Source organism: Portunus trituberculatus, chromosome 1 (genome assembly GCF_017591435.1).
Source record: "Portunus trituberculatus isolate SZX2019 chromosome 1, ASM1759143v1, whole genome shotgun sequence".
Classification (NCBI taxonomy): Eukaryota; Metazoa; Arthropoda; class Malacostraca; order Decapoda; family Portunidae; genus Portunus; species Portunus trituberculatus.
In genome coordinates this window covers 3,308,283-3,325,782 of record NC_059255.1, presented here as the reverse complement: position 1 = coordinate 3,325,782, position 17,500 = coordinate 3,308,283, and the positions used below count along the sequence as shown (strand labels likewise).

The following is a 17,500-nucleotide window of genomic DNA, read 5'->3' as shown; positions in this document are numbered from 1 at the left end:
TGTGTTGCGTGTTTGGGTGTAGTTTTGGTGTGTTTTGGAGTGTTTTGTGTGTTTAGGGTGTGTTGGTGTATTTTTAGAAAAGGGTGTTCTGGAGGGGTGTGTTTGGGGTGTGTTAGAGTGTGTTGTGTGTTTGGGGTGTGTTAGTGTGTGTTTGGGGTGTGCTGTCGTGTGTTCTGAGGATGTTATGGAAGAGTGTGTTTGGTCTGTTTGATGTTTTTGGGTGTGTTTCAGCCTGTTAGACGTTATGAGGTGTTTGAGGTGTGTTGGTGTGTGTTGTGGCATTTTATCACTGTAGACGTAAACTGAGACTCTTTGACACTGAGGCTGTTACTATTAGCCAAACTCTCTTTCCTCTAACGATAAATAAATGAATAGATAAACACACATGCCTCCTCCATCTTAACTTGACCATGGGGTAAACTGACTAGGGAACGCACAGGCAAGTTTACACACCACTCCTTCGCCCTTTCTTCTCGGCTGCCGCGCCCTGACTGCAGAGTTGCCAGATCAACTAGCCAATATTTCCCTGCATACAAGCTCAAATTTCCCTTTTCAACCTAGAACTTCCTTATTTCTTACGTTTAGAAATTAAGATAATACAAAACACGAAATTATTTATTCACATTCAGGGGCAAAAAACGTAAAAGCTAATATTTCTCTCTATAATCTTCCCTTTTTAGCGATTTTTCTTCCTTGTCATAGTCAAAATTTCTCTAAAACAAAGAAATTTCCCTGCCTCCTCCATCCTAACTTGACCATGGGGTAAACGGACTAGGGAACAATTAGCACAGGCAAGTTTACACATCACTCCTTCGCCCATCCTCCTCGGCTGCCGCGCCCTGACTGATGAAAAGTTGAAAACAAGTGAATCAGAACACTCACTGAATCGCCACTGGAACGGTTTCGCCTTTCTCATTTCCGTTCGCTTGGTGGAAATGAAGCCTTGGTGTGTTTTGGGAGTGTGTTGTGGGGGTATGGGTGTGTTTTGAGTGTGTTGTGGGGTATGGGTGTGTTTGAGTGTGTTTTTGGAATATAGGTGTGTTCTGGTGTGTTTTGAGCGTATTTTGAGTGTTTTTTTTATAGTTTTGCCGGGTATAAATGTGTTTTGAGTGTGTTTTGGAGATACAAGTGTGTTTAAAGTGTGCTTGAGTGTGTTTTGCGGAGTGTATGTGTGTGTTTTGAGTGTTTTTGAGTGATTTGTGGGGTATAGGTGTGTTTTGGGTGTTTTTTAATGTTTTGCCGGGTACAAGTGTGTTTTGAGTGTGTTTTGAGTGTTTTGGGAATATGGGTGTGTTCTGGTGCTTTAAATGTGTTTTGAGTGTTTTGCCGGGTATAAGTGTGTTTTGAGTGTGTTTTGGGTGTTTTTTGAGTGTTTTGCCTGGTATAGGTGTGTTTTGAGTGTGTTTTGGGGAATATGGGTGTGTTCTGGTGTGTTTTGAGTGTTTTGAGGAATATGGGTGTGTTCTGGTGTGTTTTGAGTGTGTTTTGGGAATATGGGTGTGTTCTGATGTGTTTTGAGTGTGTTTTTGGAATATGGGTGTGTTCTGAACCCTTACGATGTGTTGTGTTGTGGTGTAGCTGAGAATTTGTATTAAGTATTACTATTATTCATTTATTTATCTATTATTACTTTTTTGTTCACACACACACACACACACACACACACACACTCACAGTTCGCCTTCACCTATGCCCACGAATTCTATATAAACGACTTCGACTGGTTCGTGAAGGCTGATGATGACACTTACTTCATCATGGAGAACCTTCGTTACTGGCTCCATGACAAGGATCAAGACGAGAAGCTGTTTTACGGGCTCAGTACACGCCACATATACCCAAGGTGTGTGTGTGTGTGTGTGTGTGTGTGTGTGTGTGTGTGTGTGTGTGTGTGTGTAATAATAATAATAATAATAATAATAATAATAATAATAATAATATACGGTTTATTAATTTGGCAGTGCAGCAAAAAAATTACACTGAAAATGTACAGGTGTGTGTGTGTGTGTGTGTGTGTGTGTGTGTGTGTGTGTGTTTATCTGTCTATCTATATGTCTGTTTGTCTATTTATCTATCTATCTATCTATCTAATTGTTTATTTTATCTATCTATCCATCTTTCTGTCTATCGGTCTATCTATCTATCGATCGATCCAACCTCATCTTCATTCCATTATCTCCATGTGTGTGTGTGTGTGTGTGTGTGTGTGTGTGTGTGTGTGTGTGTGTGCATTTAATTTATTTACGTTATTAATTATCCTTTCCCTCTCCCGTGTGTGTGTGTGTGTGTGTGTGTGTGTGTGTGTGTGTGTGTGTGTGTGTGTGTGTGTGTGTGCGTGCGTGCAGGGGTTTCTGAGCGGCGGGGCTGGCTATGTGTTAAGCCGAGGAGCGCTGAGGGAGTTTCAAAAAGTCACGTCCACCACCAACGCCACCGGTTACTTCGAAGAGGACCTGCAGATGGGTGAGAGAGAGAGAGAGAGAGAGAGAGAGAGAGAGAGAGAGAGAGAGAGGGGGCGGTTATAAGTGGTAAATAAACTAATATAATGAAGAAAAGTAAAAAAAAAAGTACATGTGAATATTGCTTTCTCTTTCATCTCCTCTTCTTCTTCTTCTTCCTCCTCCTCCTCCTCCTCCTCCTCCTTTTCAAACATCAATTTCTGTCTTTCCCTTTCTCCTCTCTCTCTCATTCCTCCTCCTCCTCCTTCTACACATCAAAATTTCTCTCCGTTCTCTTCTCTTGTTCCTTCATCTCATCCTCTTCACATCCTCATATCAATTTTCCTCCTTTTTCTATCACATTTTTCTCCTTCTCCTTCTCCTCTCCTATTTTTCACCCAATAGTTTCCTTTACAAACACTCTTATATTAATTTTCCTTCTTTTTTCTATCTCCGTGTTCTCCTTCCCTTTTTCTTTCTCTTCCATATTTCTCCTTTCATTTCTACGTTCATTTTCCTTCTCTCGTATTTTCTTTTACACAAACTCCTTATTTCATCTTGCCTTTCCCATATTTTCCTTCACAAACATTCTTATATCCATTTTCCTTCTTGTTTCTATTACCATTTTCTTCTCTCTTCTCTTTCTCTTCCATATTTCCTCTTTCAAATATTTCTACGTCTCTTATCTTCTCTCTCTATCATCTCCATTTTCATTTTTTTTTTTACCTATCACTGTTGTCTCCTTCCTTTTTCTTTCTTTTCCTTCCCCTTTCAAATTATACATCCATTTTCCTTCTATCTCTCTCTCTCTACACAAACTCTTTTCATCTCATCTTTCCCATATTTTCCTTCTGCTACCACCATATTCTTCCATTCCTTTCTTTTCCTTCCCTTTCAAAATATACACCCATTTTCCCTTCTCTCTCTATCAAAACAAACTCATCCCATCTCATTTTTCCTTCACTAACATCTAATAACTCCCTTTAATACATCTATCTCCTTCACCGCCTTCTGCAGCGTCAGTTCTGGCAGCTGGCGGAGTGTTCCCGGGCGACCTGAGGGACAGAGATGGCCGCCCTTTGTTCTTCCCGCTGGATCCCGCCTATTTGATGGAGCCCAGAGAGAAAGACCACAGCTTTTGGTACTGGCAGATGTTAGCGCATGACCACCCAACGGTAAGCTGTTTAAATGCTCTCTCTCTCTCTCTCTCTCTCCTTACTTCATTTCCTTTTATTCTTTTTATCCTTGCCGTTATTTTTTCCTTTTCTCTCTCCCTCTCTCTCTCTCTCTTCTTACTTCATTTCCTTTTATATCTTATTCTTTTTATCCTTGTCTTTAATTTTCTCTCTCTCTCTCTCTCTCTCTCTCTCTCTCTCTCTCTCTCTCTCTCTCTCTCTCTCTCTCTCTCTGATGATTTAGCTGTGTTTTAAGTTGTTGTTGTTGTTGGTGGTGATATGGAAATGTTGTTAATCTGTCACTAGAACCTTAAAAACATCCTTAAAAACCCGTGTCACTTCAACTAGAGCCTTTTGAAAACAGAAAAAAATAATAAAAAAAAGAGAAGAAAAAATGAGTCAATGAAAGAAAATAACAATAGAAATAACAAAAATTATGATAAACAACGCGTGTGTGTGTGTGTGCGTGTACGTGTGTGTAGTACTAATCCCCCTCATCCCCGTGTCTTCCCCAGGGTGTGACGTGCTGCAGCTCCCACGCCATCTCCTTCCACTACATCACTGGCGCCATTCTGTACCAGCTGGAGTTTTTCATCTACCATTTAAAACTGTTTGGCGTGGGCGAGAGGACCGGGGTGTGCTGAGAGAGAGAGAGAGAGAGAAAGAGAGTGTGTGTGTGTGTGTGTGTGTGTGTGTGTGTGTTAACGAGCCTAAAGAAGGTTATGCTAGGAGGATGAAGAGAATAGAATGAGAAGAGCAGATATGAATGTTTGAGAGAGAAAAAGAGGAAGAGGAGGAGGAGGAAGAGGAGGAAGAGGAGGAGGAGGAGAAAGAGAAAGTAATGTTTTGTCATGCACATATTCTATTATTTCTTCATTTTTTTCGTTATTTTATTTTACTTTTTCTCTCTCCTTTCAATCCACCTATCCCGTCCTCCCCCGGCAGCCTCTCTCTCTCTCTCTCTCTCTCTCTCTCTCTCTCTCTCTCTCTCTCTCTCATTGACCTCCGCTGACCTCCTGTATAGCTGCGAGGTCAGGGAGGCTCCGGGATGTGTGTGTGTGTGTGTGTGTGTGTGTGTGTGAGGCTATATTGAGAAAGCTGCCTGTCTCCTATTCGAAAAACGTTTTGCTCTCTCGCCACTATTTTCCAAGGCCACAGAGATGATTAGCGGGGTTTTCAAGAGTTTCTCCAGTTGATAATGTAGAAATCTTGTCACTCTGCCTCTAGAAACGTAAAAATACCTTAGGAAACTCGTGGAAAATTAAATAAAGCCTTTTGAAATAGTGGAGGTGATGGAGCTGATGGCGGGAAACAAAACATTCACGAGTCTAAAGTAAATGAGAAAAATAAAGTAAAAGAACATAGATATATTGAAATTATTATTATTATTATTATTATTAGTGATTCAAGGATGACTGACGTAAAAATAACTGTCCTATCGGTTTGTTTTCTTCCTGTCTTGCTGATGTGCGCGTCCTCAGTCAGTGTGTGTGTGTGTGTGTGTGTGTAGCTTTCGTCAAGGCTGCTTGGAAGGTCACAGGGAAAGGCGAGGTACTTACTGTGACCTTCCCTCTTTATTTGAGTGTTAAGTCTTTTCTTGTGACGTCTTTTTAATTATTACTCGTGTGTGTGTGTGTGTGTGTGTGTGTGTGTGTGTGTGTGTGTGTGTGTGTGTGTGTGTGTGTGTGTGTGTCGTAAAACTTGTATGTTGTTACAATAAAGAATAAGAGATGAATATATTGTCATTACCATTACGACTACTACTACTACTACTACCGCTACCATCAATACCACCTACTAATACTATCACTACCACTACCACCCTTAGCACTACTACTACCACCACCACCACTACTACTACTACTACTACTACTACTACTACTACTGGTCAGACAGGATTCTTAAGTTACATAAACACAACGGCATTGAAACGTTAGGAATAAAAGAGTCACTAATTAGCCACGCGTAGAGAGAGAGAGAGAGAGAGAGAGAGAGAGACTTCCTTATCACTTAATCATTTGCTTTTTTCCTTATTTTCTTTCATTTCCAAACATTCCAAGACACTGACCCTGGTGAGAGAGAGAGAGAGAGAGAGAGAGAGAGAGAGAGAGAGAGAGAGAGAGAATGAACCCTCCTTTTCATTTATTTTTTATTTATTTATTTAGAGAGAGAGAGAGAGAGAGAAATATCAACCCTCTTTATTTATTTAGAGAGAGAATCAACCCTCTTCTTTTTATTTCATTTATTTATTTATTTACTGAGAGAGAGAGAGAGAGAGAGAGAGAGAGAGAGAGAGAGAGAGAGAGAGAGAGAGCCCTGGTATTGACGGGTGAGAGAAAGAGAGCGTTGATGAATTCTTTATTGAAATCCATGTGCATAATGTAAATGTTGGGTATGCGCGTCCGTTACAAGTAAAGAATGCCTTTTTGATCTGCGTAATGTTATACAAACAATGAAAAGTATATATATAGAGCTTTTACACTCCTCCTCCTCCTGCTTTTCTCCTCTTCACTTCTCAAAAAAAAAATAATAATAATAATAAAAAAAAAATTGGAAAATGAAAAAAATGAAAAAATAAAGTAACTAGGGAAGGATTTTTGTTTCTATCTCCTTTTTTTTCTTTTGTTTCTTCCCGTTCAAATGCACAATGGGCGTGCCTCATCACTATTGTATATATATATATTTATATATTTATATATAAGTTAAAAAAGAACTTACCATTACAACATTCATAATACAAAGGCTTTGATATCTCTTAAGTATAAAATGACTGTAGCTAACCATAGAAAGAGCACACCAGACCAGGGGGATGAGTGGGGGACAGGGAGAGAGAGAGAGAGAGAGAGAGAGAGAGAGAGAGAGAGAGAGAGAGAGAGAGAGAGAGAGAGAGAGAGAGAGAGAGAGAGAGAGAGAGAGAGAGAGAGAGAGAGAGAGAGAGAGAGAGAGAGAGAGAGAGAGAGAGAGAGAGAGAGAGAGAGAGAGAGAGAGAGAGAGAGATAAAATCAGTAAACACACACACACACACACACACACACACACACACACACACACACACACACACACACACACACAGAGAGAGAGAGAGAGAGAGAGAGAGAGAGAGAGAGAGAGAGAGAGAGAGAGAGAGAGAGAGAGAGAGAGAGAGAGAGAGAGAGAGAGAGAGAGAGAGAATATGGGGACTGGAGGGAGGTAGGGAGGGAGAGGGAAGGATATGAAGCACTTGGGAGGGAGGGGGCAGGGGGGGGAGATGGGGGACAGGGGGGGTAATAGTGGTAGTATTTCATCTACACTACTGCTAGCACGATAATGCATACACTCTCCTCATCATCATCATCATCATTATCATCATCATCATCATCATCACTATTTTTTTGTTCATTTTCATTTTTTTCTTCATAAAGTTTTTTTTTTTTTTTTGCATAATTGTCTTTTTCAAATTTGAGTTTTTAAAGTTTTTTTTTTTCAATTCATAATTTTCTTCATTTTCTTATTGTCAATTTTCCTTTTCTTTCATTGGGGGGGTTCAAATCACATAGGGAGGGAAGGGGTGTGTGTGTGTGTGTGTGTGTGTGTGTGTGTGTGTGTGTGTGTGTGTGTGTGTGTGTGTGTGTGTGTGTGTGTGTGTGTGTGTGCTCGAGAAAACACACACTAAATGCTTAAAGATGAGATTTGAGCAAGTGTGTGTGTGTGTGTGTGTGTGTGTGTGTGTGTGTGTGTGTGTGTGTGTGTGTGTGTGTGTGTGTGTGTGTGTGTGTGTGTGTGTGTGTGTGTGTGTGTGTGTGTGTGTGTACACTTAAAATTGCACATTTGGGGAAAACAAACAGGGAAGATAAAAAAAAAAAAAAAAAAACTGGTGAAAAATTAAATTGAAGTAAGATTATATAACGCACCATAATAATAATAATAATAATAATAATAATAATAATAATAATAATAATAATAATAATAATAATAATAATAACAATAGTACAAAAACACATAATTACACAAATAAAAAAACAAACATCATCACCATCATCTTTCACTCAACGCACAAACAAACAAACACATTTCACCACCACCACCACCACCACCATTAGTAGTAGTAGTAGTAGTAGTAGTAATAGTAGTAGTAAAAGTGGTGGTGGCAGTAACTATCCACTGTGGTGGTAGTGGTGGTGGTGGTGGTGGTGGTTCTTTCTCTTGTGGGTGTGTGTGGCTGGGCATGGTGTGGTGTTGTAGCAATATAAAGTGGTGTAGTAGTGGTATTGTATGGTGTGGTGTGGTGTGGTGTAGCCCAGCGCATCCCAGTACAGCCTGACATGTCCCAGTGTGTTCCAGCGTTGCCTTGGTGGTGGTGGTGGTGGTGTGGTGGTGGCAATGTTGCTGGTGTTGTTTCTACCAGTTCGCCATTCCAGGTTTGTTCAGAGTCATGAAGTAGATTTGGCAAGACGACCCACCTTTGGCAGAGGAGAAGAACACCTGTCGGGAGAAACAACAAGAGGAGTTAGAAGAGGAGGAGAGGAGTTAGAAGAAGAGGAAGAGGAGTTAGAAGAGGAGGAAGAAGAGAAGGAGTTAGAAGAGGAAGAGGAGGAGTTAGAAGAGGAAGAAGAGAAGGAGTTAGAAGAGGAAGAGGAGGAGTTAGAAGAGGAAGAGTTACAAGAGGAAGAAGAGAAGGAGTTAGAAGAGGAGAAAAAGGAGTTAGAAGAGGAGGAAGAGGAGTTAAAAGACAAGGAAGAGGAGGAGGAGTTAGAAGAGGAGGAAGAGGAGGAGTTAAAAGACAAGGAAGAGGAGGAGGAGGGGGAGGAGGAGGAGTTAGAAGAGGAGGAAGAGAAGGAACTCAAACAAGAGGAAGAGGTGGAATTAAAAGAGGAGGAGGAGCTGGGCAGGATAATGTGAAGTTTGACCAACACAAAAGCTTGAATACAATGCTAATAAATTCAATCCTGAAAAAAATATAAAAAAACAAGAATTATCGTTCTGGTTACCTTAAACTGTAGAATATATCAACACTACTAACAGGACTAAGACACCACATTATTCTTGCTCTACGGCCTCCAGATGACCAGCCTCACCAAGCAGTCACATTTAAAAGTCTGCTGTGGAATTGCCAAAGCCAGCCATTGCTTCCCCATATTTCCCATTTCCATTTTCTATGTCAGATTCCTTCCTGCTGTAAGGATTCCCACACCACGGACACTAATCCCCACCAATCGCTGCGGCACACACCACTTCACACCGCACCATCTCTTCCAGTGCCAAATATTATTCCTGAGTGCAGCTTCATCATCTGTACTTACAACTGCACCCACACAGCACCTGCCACAATATTCTGCTGGCTTATCTTTTAACTGTCTAATGCTATCAAAACTCACTCCTTTCTCTGTCTTATTAATTCCAGCCTCAGCCAGTTAGAGCCACTTGTTTATGCTTTACAGATTTGTGAGGCAGAATTAACAGTTTTTTAGACATGTATTTGTACTGAAAAATGCACCGAACTGTTCACTGATACCAGACAGAACAGTGTTTACGAGTGTCAGTCGGACTTGTTTACAACCTGCTGCCACCTGGAGAGCATTTCTGGCAGTGTGTGAGGCGTGTGTTGCTTGAATTACTTGTCGCCTGTCCAGACTCAAACTATTATTCAGAGACATGAGGGTCGGAAAAACAAGGGTCCATCGATTATCCAGAAACGCAAGGGTCCATCGATTATCCAGAAACACAAGGGTCCATCAGTTATCCAGAAACACAAGGGTCGCTCAAACTATCATTGAGATAGTGTGGAAATACCTGAGGTCAGGACAAACAAGAATGGAGTGTACAGATAAGCCCTATCATAAGAACACAATACAGGTAACTCTTGATTTATGTGTGTTTGATTTACGCGTTTTTTGTTAATACGCAACTGAAAAAAATATCATAATTAATTAAATCTGTGTGATCGATTTGCTTATACATGATTTGGACCACATCCCATATCCGTCCTATTACCTATTGTTTCTTATGAGAATTACAAGTTTGATTTACGCCTAATTTTGAAATACACGATGGCTCTTGGAACACATCTACAGGGTGTTTCACGAGTTGATGGGAACTCAGCGCAAGCATCAGTGTCATCTTACAGTATGTAGCGAGGAGGAATAAACTTCGCTCACAGCCACGACACTGATGCTTGCGCTGAGTTGCCATGTAGTCTTTGGGAGGGTGTTGGGTGAATAAAGAGTTGACATGGTCCACGAGTATTTGCCATGATTGTACTGTATTCTAAATGCTAGTGAAATTATTGAAACATTTTAGATGCAGCCTTTCTAAAGATCTTCATTTACCATTTTTTATCTAACAAAGTAAAAACCACTATATGTGTATAGAGTATTTTTTACGGAGCATCACCCAAACTATCATATCCCTGAGTAAGTACCACAACTCGTGAAACACCCTGTATAGTGTAAATTGAGAGGTACCTGTATATGGTGTAAGAAGCCACTACAACACCATCACAACACCACAATCCTTACCTTCTCGTTTCTCACACACAAAAATTTTGACTTCTGTGACTTTTTGCACATAGAGATCATATTCTATTATCACCACCAAAAACACCATAATTACTGTAAAAAACACATCAAAACACCACAATACCAGCCTGTAAACACCAAAACACCAATAAAACTACTCTGCAAGCACCTAACCTAACCTAACCTAACCTAACCTAACCAAAACACCAACATAACCACTTCCTAAACACCAAAACACCACAAAACTATCCTATAAACACCAAAACACCAACACAAACCTCCCCATTAACACCAAAACACCATAAAACATCAAAATACCACAAAACACCACAAAACCACGCCAATCCTTACCTTGTCGTTTCTCTCGCATAAAAATTTCAACTTCTGTGCCTTCTTGTGCATAAAGACCCCATCGAGATGCCCCGTCTCCACCGACCGGATTTCTATGGCCTTGTTCCCCCAGCCCATGATCTGCCCAGTGCCGATGAATGCCACGGAGGTCGGCATCTCACCCCATTGCAGAATCACATTTTTAGTCACCTGTTGGGAAGATGATATTTGGTTAGGTTAGGTTAGGGAAGGTTACATTAGGTTAAGGTAAGGTTAGGTAAGGTAAGGTTGGGTTAGGTTAGGTAAGGGCTGTGTGTGTGTGTGTGTGTGTGTGTGTGTGTGTGTGTGTGTGTGTGTGTGTGTGTGTGTGTGTTGGTTTACATATCAAGCATGGATCACACAAAAAGCAGGAAATGAAGAGAATAAAAGAGGAATAAATAAATATATACGGAAACAGATAATCCTTCCTTTGTTCCTGCAGAAAAAAATATATAAAAGATAAATAGAAAACCAAAAACAAAAGAAAAAAAAAGTAGAAACTATTACAAAGCAGCATCAGACTTCTTGCCTCTTTTATCTAGACTGTTTTATACTACTACTACTACTACTACTACTACTACTACTACTACCACCACCACCATCACCTACCTTGCCATTGGTGTTGACATATACCCCCTCGTTGTCATAACAGATGAGGAGCTGCAGACCGTTGCTATTGGGGAGTGTGATGATGGTGTGTGGTGTGATGTCTCCCTGAATCTGATAAAACAACAATTATTAAAACACACACACACACACACACACTTTCATCTTCAAACACACCCCAAAACTTCCCTAAACACACCCCATACCCCAAAATACATCAAAATACACCCAAAACATCACCAAACACTCCCAAACAGCCATACACTCCCCAAACATCTTAAACTCCCCAAAACACCTCCAAACACTACCAAAACACCCAAACACACCCTAAACACCCTGAAATACACCCCAAACACCAGTAATCCATCCCAAACACACCTTCACACACACACAAACACCCAAACACACCCCAAAACATCTCAAACATATCCTAAACTCCCCAAAACACAAACAAACACACCCCACAACACCCCAAAAAACACCCCTTTCACTCACATGTTTGGGCAGATAAATGTCATACTCTTGGCATGAATCCACATCAACAGCGTGGAAGCCCTGGGTGGAGCCATAGATCACCTTCAGTCTGGACCCTTCCTCCACTGTCAGGTCCACCAGACAGGGACGATGGGGCAAATAGGGGAAGCTCTGGGGGTGGAAGGAGAAGGTGGAAGTTAAAATAAATAGATAGATAGATAGAGAGATGGATGGTCAAATGGTTCAACAAGGAGGTAGGTAAGTTGAATAAATAAATAAATAAATAAAGATAGATAGATAGATAGATAGATAGATAGATAGTGGTTCATTACTCAATTTAGAAAGAAGGAATGAAGTAGAAGAATGAAGGAATAGAGAGTAAAGGAATAAGAAGAGAATAGATAGATAGATAAACAGGAGGTGGTTAAATAAATAGATGGATAGGACTTAATTAAACATTCAACATACAAGGAAATACAGGTAAAATGTATGTTATGCTTTGTCAACACACACACACACACACACACACACACACACACACACACACACACACACACACTCTCTTTCTGTCCCCAATACACACACACAAACACACAATCTCTCCCCAAACAAATGTAGATAAACACACACACACACACACACACACACACACACACTTTTCCCCAAACAAAAGCACACAAACACACACACACTCTCTTTCTCTGTCCCCAACACACACAGACACACAAACATGCACACACACACACACTTTTCCCCAAACAAAAGCACACAAACACACACACACTCTCTTTCTCTGTCCCCAACACACACACACACACACACATGCACAAACACACACACACACAGAGAGCTGACCTTGAAAGCCATGAACTTGTTGTAAGGTTTTGGTGCCCAGGCATAGATTTCAATGGAATCCCTGAGAGCGATGACAAGAAATTTTATCCTCTCGTACTTGACAAGCTTGAAGTGAACCGCACCATGGAGGTCTCCCACGTTGATCCACCCATTGCGTCTCTCCACTTGTTGCTGGAATGGGGAGAATGAGCAATAGAGAGAGGAAACTGTGGAATATTATAGGAATGATAAGAAATGAAAGTAGAGGAACCATAAGGAAAAAAATGATTGAAAGCTCAAGGAAAATATGAAAAATGAGGGAAAAACTGTAGAAAATTATGGAAATAAGGAAAAAGTGAACTGAATAAATAAATTGTAGCAAGAAAAAAAAAAAATAAATAAAACCAACACACACACACACCCAAACAAACACACAATCCTCCACACACACACACTTTTCCTCCTCCTTCCTCACCACAAACACACAAACACACACAGAGTTTGAGGAACATTAAGAAGTTCAGTTTTCCACACAGGACGGTGGACATCTGGAACGGCTTGAGTGAAGAGATTGTTGCACCAGAAAGTGTGCACAAACTGAAGGAAAAGTTGGATAAAAGTATTTGGGGTGGGGGGATTATGGGAAAGGGAAAGTTGGCCCAAAGGAAAAAAGAAAAAAAGATAAATAAAAAAACAAACAGATAAATAAATAAAATAATAAAACTAACTAAATAAATAAATCGATAAAAGTATGTAAATAAAAAGGGCCTACTTGATTGCCAGTTCCCTAAAAGGTTGAGAGCCAAAAGACGTCAAGTGGTAGGAAGCTGGAAACACAGAAGCAGGCAGGGAGTTCCAGAGTGTGCCAGAGAAAGGTGTGAAGGATTGAGAGTACTGGTTAACTGTTCACTCTTCCTCCCCTACACACACACACACACACACACACACACACACACACAAAATCCTGCCCCAAACACCCCCAAACACACAGAAAAATTAATTCTTTCTCCTCTACACAACAAAACACCCCTGATCACCCCAAACACACACACACACACACACACACACACCCAACACACAAACACCCCAAACACACACATACACCCCAAACACAAACAAACACCCCAAAAACACCCCAAACACAAATACACACCCAAACACACCCAAACACAAACAACAAAACACACCTAAACACCACAAACACAACAAAACACCCCCAAAACACACCTAAACACCTACAAACACAACAAAACACACCTAAACATCCCCTAACCACCCCAAACACCAAAACAAACACACAGACACCCCGTAAACACCCGCAAACACAACAAAAACACACCCAAACACCCACAAAACACCCCAAACACCAAAACAAACACACAAACACACTCACAGCATCAGTCCTTAATATCTTGGACTTAAGCCAGGAGAGGTAATACACCCGCACGCGATTTTTCCTTCCCGAGATGGTGACGAGAATGTTTTGATCCGACAACACCTCCATCTGCTGGAAACGCCGGCGAGAGATCAACTGGTACACCTTCCCCACGCCGGACCGGTCCAGCAACATCAGCCCATTTTCTGTGCCTATCAGGAGGTTGACGCCTGTTTGGGGTGGGACGGAAGGGGGAGAAGAGGTTATATTAGTGAAGGGGTAGCGTTTGGTGTGTTTTGGAGTGTTTGGGTGGTTGGGATGTGTTTTTGGAGTGTTTTGAGTGTTTTTGAGTGTTTTGAGAGTGTTTGGGTGGTTGGTGTGTGTTTTGGGAGTGTTTGGGTGGTTGGGGTGTGTTTTGGGAGTGGTTTTGGAGTGTTTGGGAGTGTTTGGGTAGTTGGGGTGTGTTTTTGAAGTGTTTGGGTATGTTTTGGAGAGTTTGGAATATTTATGGAAGTGTTTGGGTGCTTGGAGTGTGTTTTGGGAGTGTCTGGAGTGTTTGGGTGTTTTGGAGTGTTTTGGGAAGTGTTTGGGTGGTTGGGATGTGTCTGGGTATGTTTTGGGAGTGTTTGGAAAGTTTAGGGAAGTGTTCGGGTGGTTGGGGTGTGTTTGGGAGTGTTTGGGTATGTTTTGGAGTGTTTTAAAGTGTTTGGGTATGTTCTGGGAATGTTTAGGTATGTTTTGGAGGTGGACAGAATAGTGGTGAAGGATTGAGAGTACTGGTGAACTCTTGCATTAGAAAGGTGGACAGAATAGTGAGTGAATAATAGAGGTGAATGATCGAGAGGAAGATTAAATGAAAGAATGAGAGAAAGAATGAGTGAATGTCAAAATGAAAGATTGAGAGAATGGTTGACTGAAAGACTGAATGAAAACTTGAAAGAAAGATTAAATGAGAGAACGAGAGAAAGACAGAATGAATGATTGAGAAAATGAATGAGAGAAAGATTAAATAAAAGATCGAGAGAAAGATTGAGTGAAAGATCGAGAGAAAGATGAAGTACAGGTAACTCTTGATTTACGCCTGTTTAATTTATGCGTTTTTGTTAATACGCGACAGAAAAAAAATAATGAATTAAATTTGCGCGATCACTATGCTTATACACGATTTAGACCACATTCCGCATCCCTCTATTATCTATTGCATCTTATGAGAATTACAAGTTTATTTTACGTCAATTTTGAAATACACGATGCCTCTTGGAACGCATCTATCCCGTAAATCAAGAGCTACCTGCACCAGCAATGACAGAGTACCAACCAACTCTTACCCCATAGCGAGGCACAAAGAATCTCCGAGTTGAACCTCTTCTTGTACTTCCTGATCTCTGGCGTGTCGTTCACCTCATGGGAAGTCGGGGCCACATTGATGCTGATGTAGGACTCCCTCCGAGACTGGTCCGCTCCGAAGCCAAACGCCATGAAGGACCGCTGCTTGTTCTGTAGTTGTGGATGAACACCCTTACCCATCATGGCTTGCCGATACTGTGAGGGGCGGTAGGAGGTGGGTTAGTGACGATTAAGATGGGGTGGTGATTTGTTTTTGGGGGGTTTGAGTGTGTTTTGGGTGTGTTTAAGAGTGTTTTGGTGTATTTGAGTGTGTTTTGGGTGTGTTTGAGTGTGTTTTGGATGTGTTTCACTGTGTTTTGTTGACTATGAAAGACTTTTGGGTGTGTTTGAGTGTGTTTGAGTGTATTTTGGTGGATATGAGGGTGTTTTGGGTGTGTTTAAGTGTGTTTTGGTGGATATGAGTGTGTTTTGGGTGTGTTTGAGTGTGTTTTGTGGCTATGAATATTTTGAGTGCATTTTGGGTGTGTTTAAAAGTGTTTTGGGTGTGTTGAGTGTGTTTTGGATTGTTTCAGTGTGTTTTGTGGCTAAGAGTGTGTTTTGGATGTGTTTTAGAGTGTTTTGGGTGTATTTTAGTGTGCTTTGTGTGTATTTGAGTGTGTTTAGGGTGCATTTGAGTGTGTTGAGTGTGTTTTGACATTTTCTGAGAGTTCTGGCAAGGGATGGTGAGTCTTTGTGTGTGTGTGTGTGTGTGTGTGTGTGTGTGTGTGTGTGTGTGTGTGTGTGTGTGTGTGTGTGTGTGTGTGTTAAATATGTAGTGGTAGTAAAGCTAATATATGTAGTAGTAGTAGTAGTAGTAGTAGTAGTAGTAGTAGTAGTAGTAGTAGTAGTAGTAGTATTTCAATTAAAAAGCCAAAAATATATTAATAGAACCTTATATAGATTAATTTTGAAGATATTTTTATGACAATGCAAAGTTTAATTAGTGTTTGGAAAGTTTTAACTAAAGAAATTAAAGGAATCAATATTTTTTAATGGTTTTGAGAATTCTTAAGTAAATGAATTGTTTATTTATTAGTTTATTAAGTTAAATATAAATAAATAAAAGTGTAAAAAGAAAAAAAAACTAAAGAAATGAAAAGAAATTAAAAATGTATAAGAAATTGCAGTTTTTTTTTATTTGATGTTGTAAATTAATGCACACTTGAAAGAAAACAGGGAAAAGAGGGAAATTAATGTAAAAATATATGTAGAAAGGACACAACATGGAAGACTTGAAAAAAAGGAAGAATAAGAAGAAAAGAAAACACTAGAAAATTAAAGAACAAAATTAGAAATAAAATAAAATAAGAATTCAGAGAGAGAGAGAGAGAGAGAGAGAGAGAGAGAGAGAGAGAGAGAGAGAGAGAGAGAGAGAGAGAGAGAGAGAGAGAAACATGCATGCCAAAATGCACAAAAGAATAAAAGAAAAGAAAAAATAATAATAAAAATAGCAGTTTGAAGTGGTGCTGGTGCTAGTAGTAGTAGCAGTAGTAGTAGTAGTAGTAGTAGTAGTAGTAGTCGTGGTGGTGGTGGTGGTGGTGGTGGTGGTGGTGGTGGTGGTGGTGGTGGTGGTGGTGGTGCATGCTATAAGTGAGGCAGAGAAAAACAAGGCAGAGATAAAAACAATAAAAACAAACAAACAGAATCAAAACAAAGCAAGCATTTCTCAAACAAACAAATGGATAAATCAAATCAGAAGCTAAATCAAACGCAGGCAAAAATAAAATATAAATAAATAAATAAGTTTTTAAAAAGTCAACAAATTTACACATCAAATTAATGCCTGATATTTTGCAACAAATCTCAAAATTAAATAAAAATACTGAAAAAATTGACTAAAAAAAAAAATAAATAAATAAATTACTTGAGAAATTTTTAAAAACTTGCCTTAAAAAAAATATCAAATGAGGAACCAAAAATTGAAAAGTAAATGTGAGTAAAGAAGTCATTTGAGTAACTATAGTCTGTCGTTATTGCCAACTCAATTAGAACAAAACCCTTAGAAGAATAAAGAAGTCAAATGAACAACTATACAGTGAAGACTCAATACTCAAACTTAATTGGTTCCCTATCAGTGCTGGAGTAACAAAACGTTTGACTAACAGTACCTATAAATCAGGTCATTTGTTCTAACCTCAGAAAAACCTCAAGTTTAAAAAATTTCAATGTAAGTTTTTTCCTAATTTTGCTGTATTAAGCTATAATTTTGCTGTACTGTGCTGTAATTCCACCACACAATGCTCCACTGCAAGATGGACGATTGTTGCTCCTTTCTCGTATCTATCAATAATCTCCTTTTCTGTTCAGTGGTCACTACATTGTTCCTTTCAGACTTATTTTCACCACTACCAA

At 39.9% G+C, this 17,500-nt stretch overlaps 2 protein-coding genes across 2 annotated transcripts in view; one reads left to right on the top strand and one right to left on the bottom strand.

Moving 5' to 3' along the window:
* The window catches only part of LOC123518449 (glycoprotein-N-acetylgalactosamine 3-beta-galactosyltransferase 1-like), a gene marked incomplete at its 5' end in the record, with an annotated part of 6,828 nt that extends 1,381 nt beyond the window's left edge, over positions 1-5,447 (top strand). The window contains 4 exons of the mRNA XM_045279643.1: positions 1,677-1,845; positions 2,350-2,460; positions 3,453-3,610; positions 4,126-5,447. Of these exons, the coding sequence (XP_045135578.1) occupies positions 1,677-1,845; positions 2,350-2,460; positions 3,453-3,610; positions 4,126-4,254 (567 nt within the window). The remainder of the gene's footprint in view (positions 1-1,676; positions 1,846-2,349; positions 2,461-3,452; positions 3,611-4,125) is intronic.
* Positions 5,448-7,740: 2,293 nt separating this feature from the next.
* The window catches only part of LOC123517745 (serine/threonine-protein kinase mig-15-like), a 60,344-nt gene continuing 50,584 nt past the window's right edge, over positions 7,741-17,500 (bottom strand). The window contains 7 exon segments of the mRNA XM_045278497.1: positions 7,741-8,071; positions 10,456-10,644; positions 11,083-11,193; positions 11,575-11,724; positions 12,409-12,579; positions 13,781-13,992; positions 15,091-15,304. Coding sequence (XP_045134432.1) covers positions 7,988-8,071; positions 10,456-10,644; positions 11,083-11,193; positions 11,575-11,724; positions 12,409-12,579; positions 13,781-13,992; positions 15,091-15,304 — 1,131 coding nt within the window. The 3' untranslated portion in view covers positions 7,741-7,987.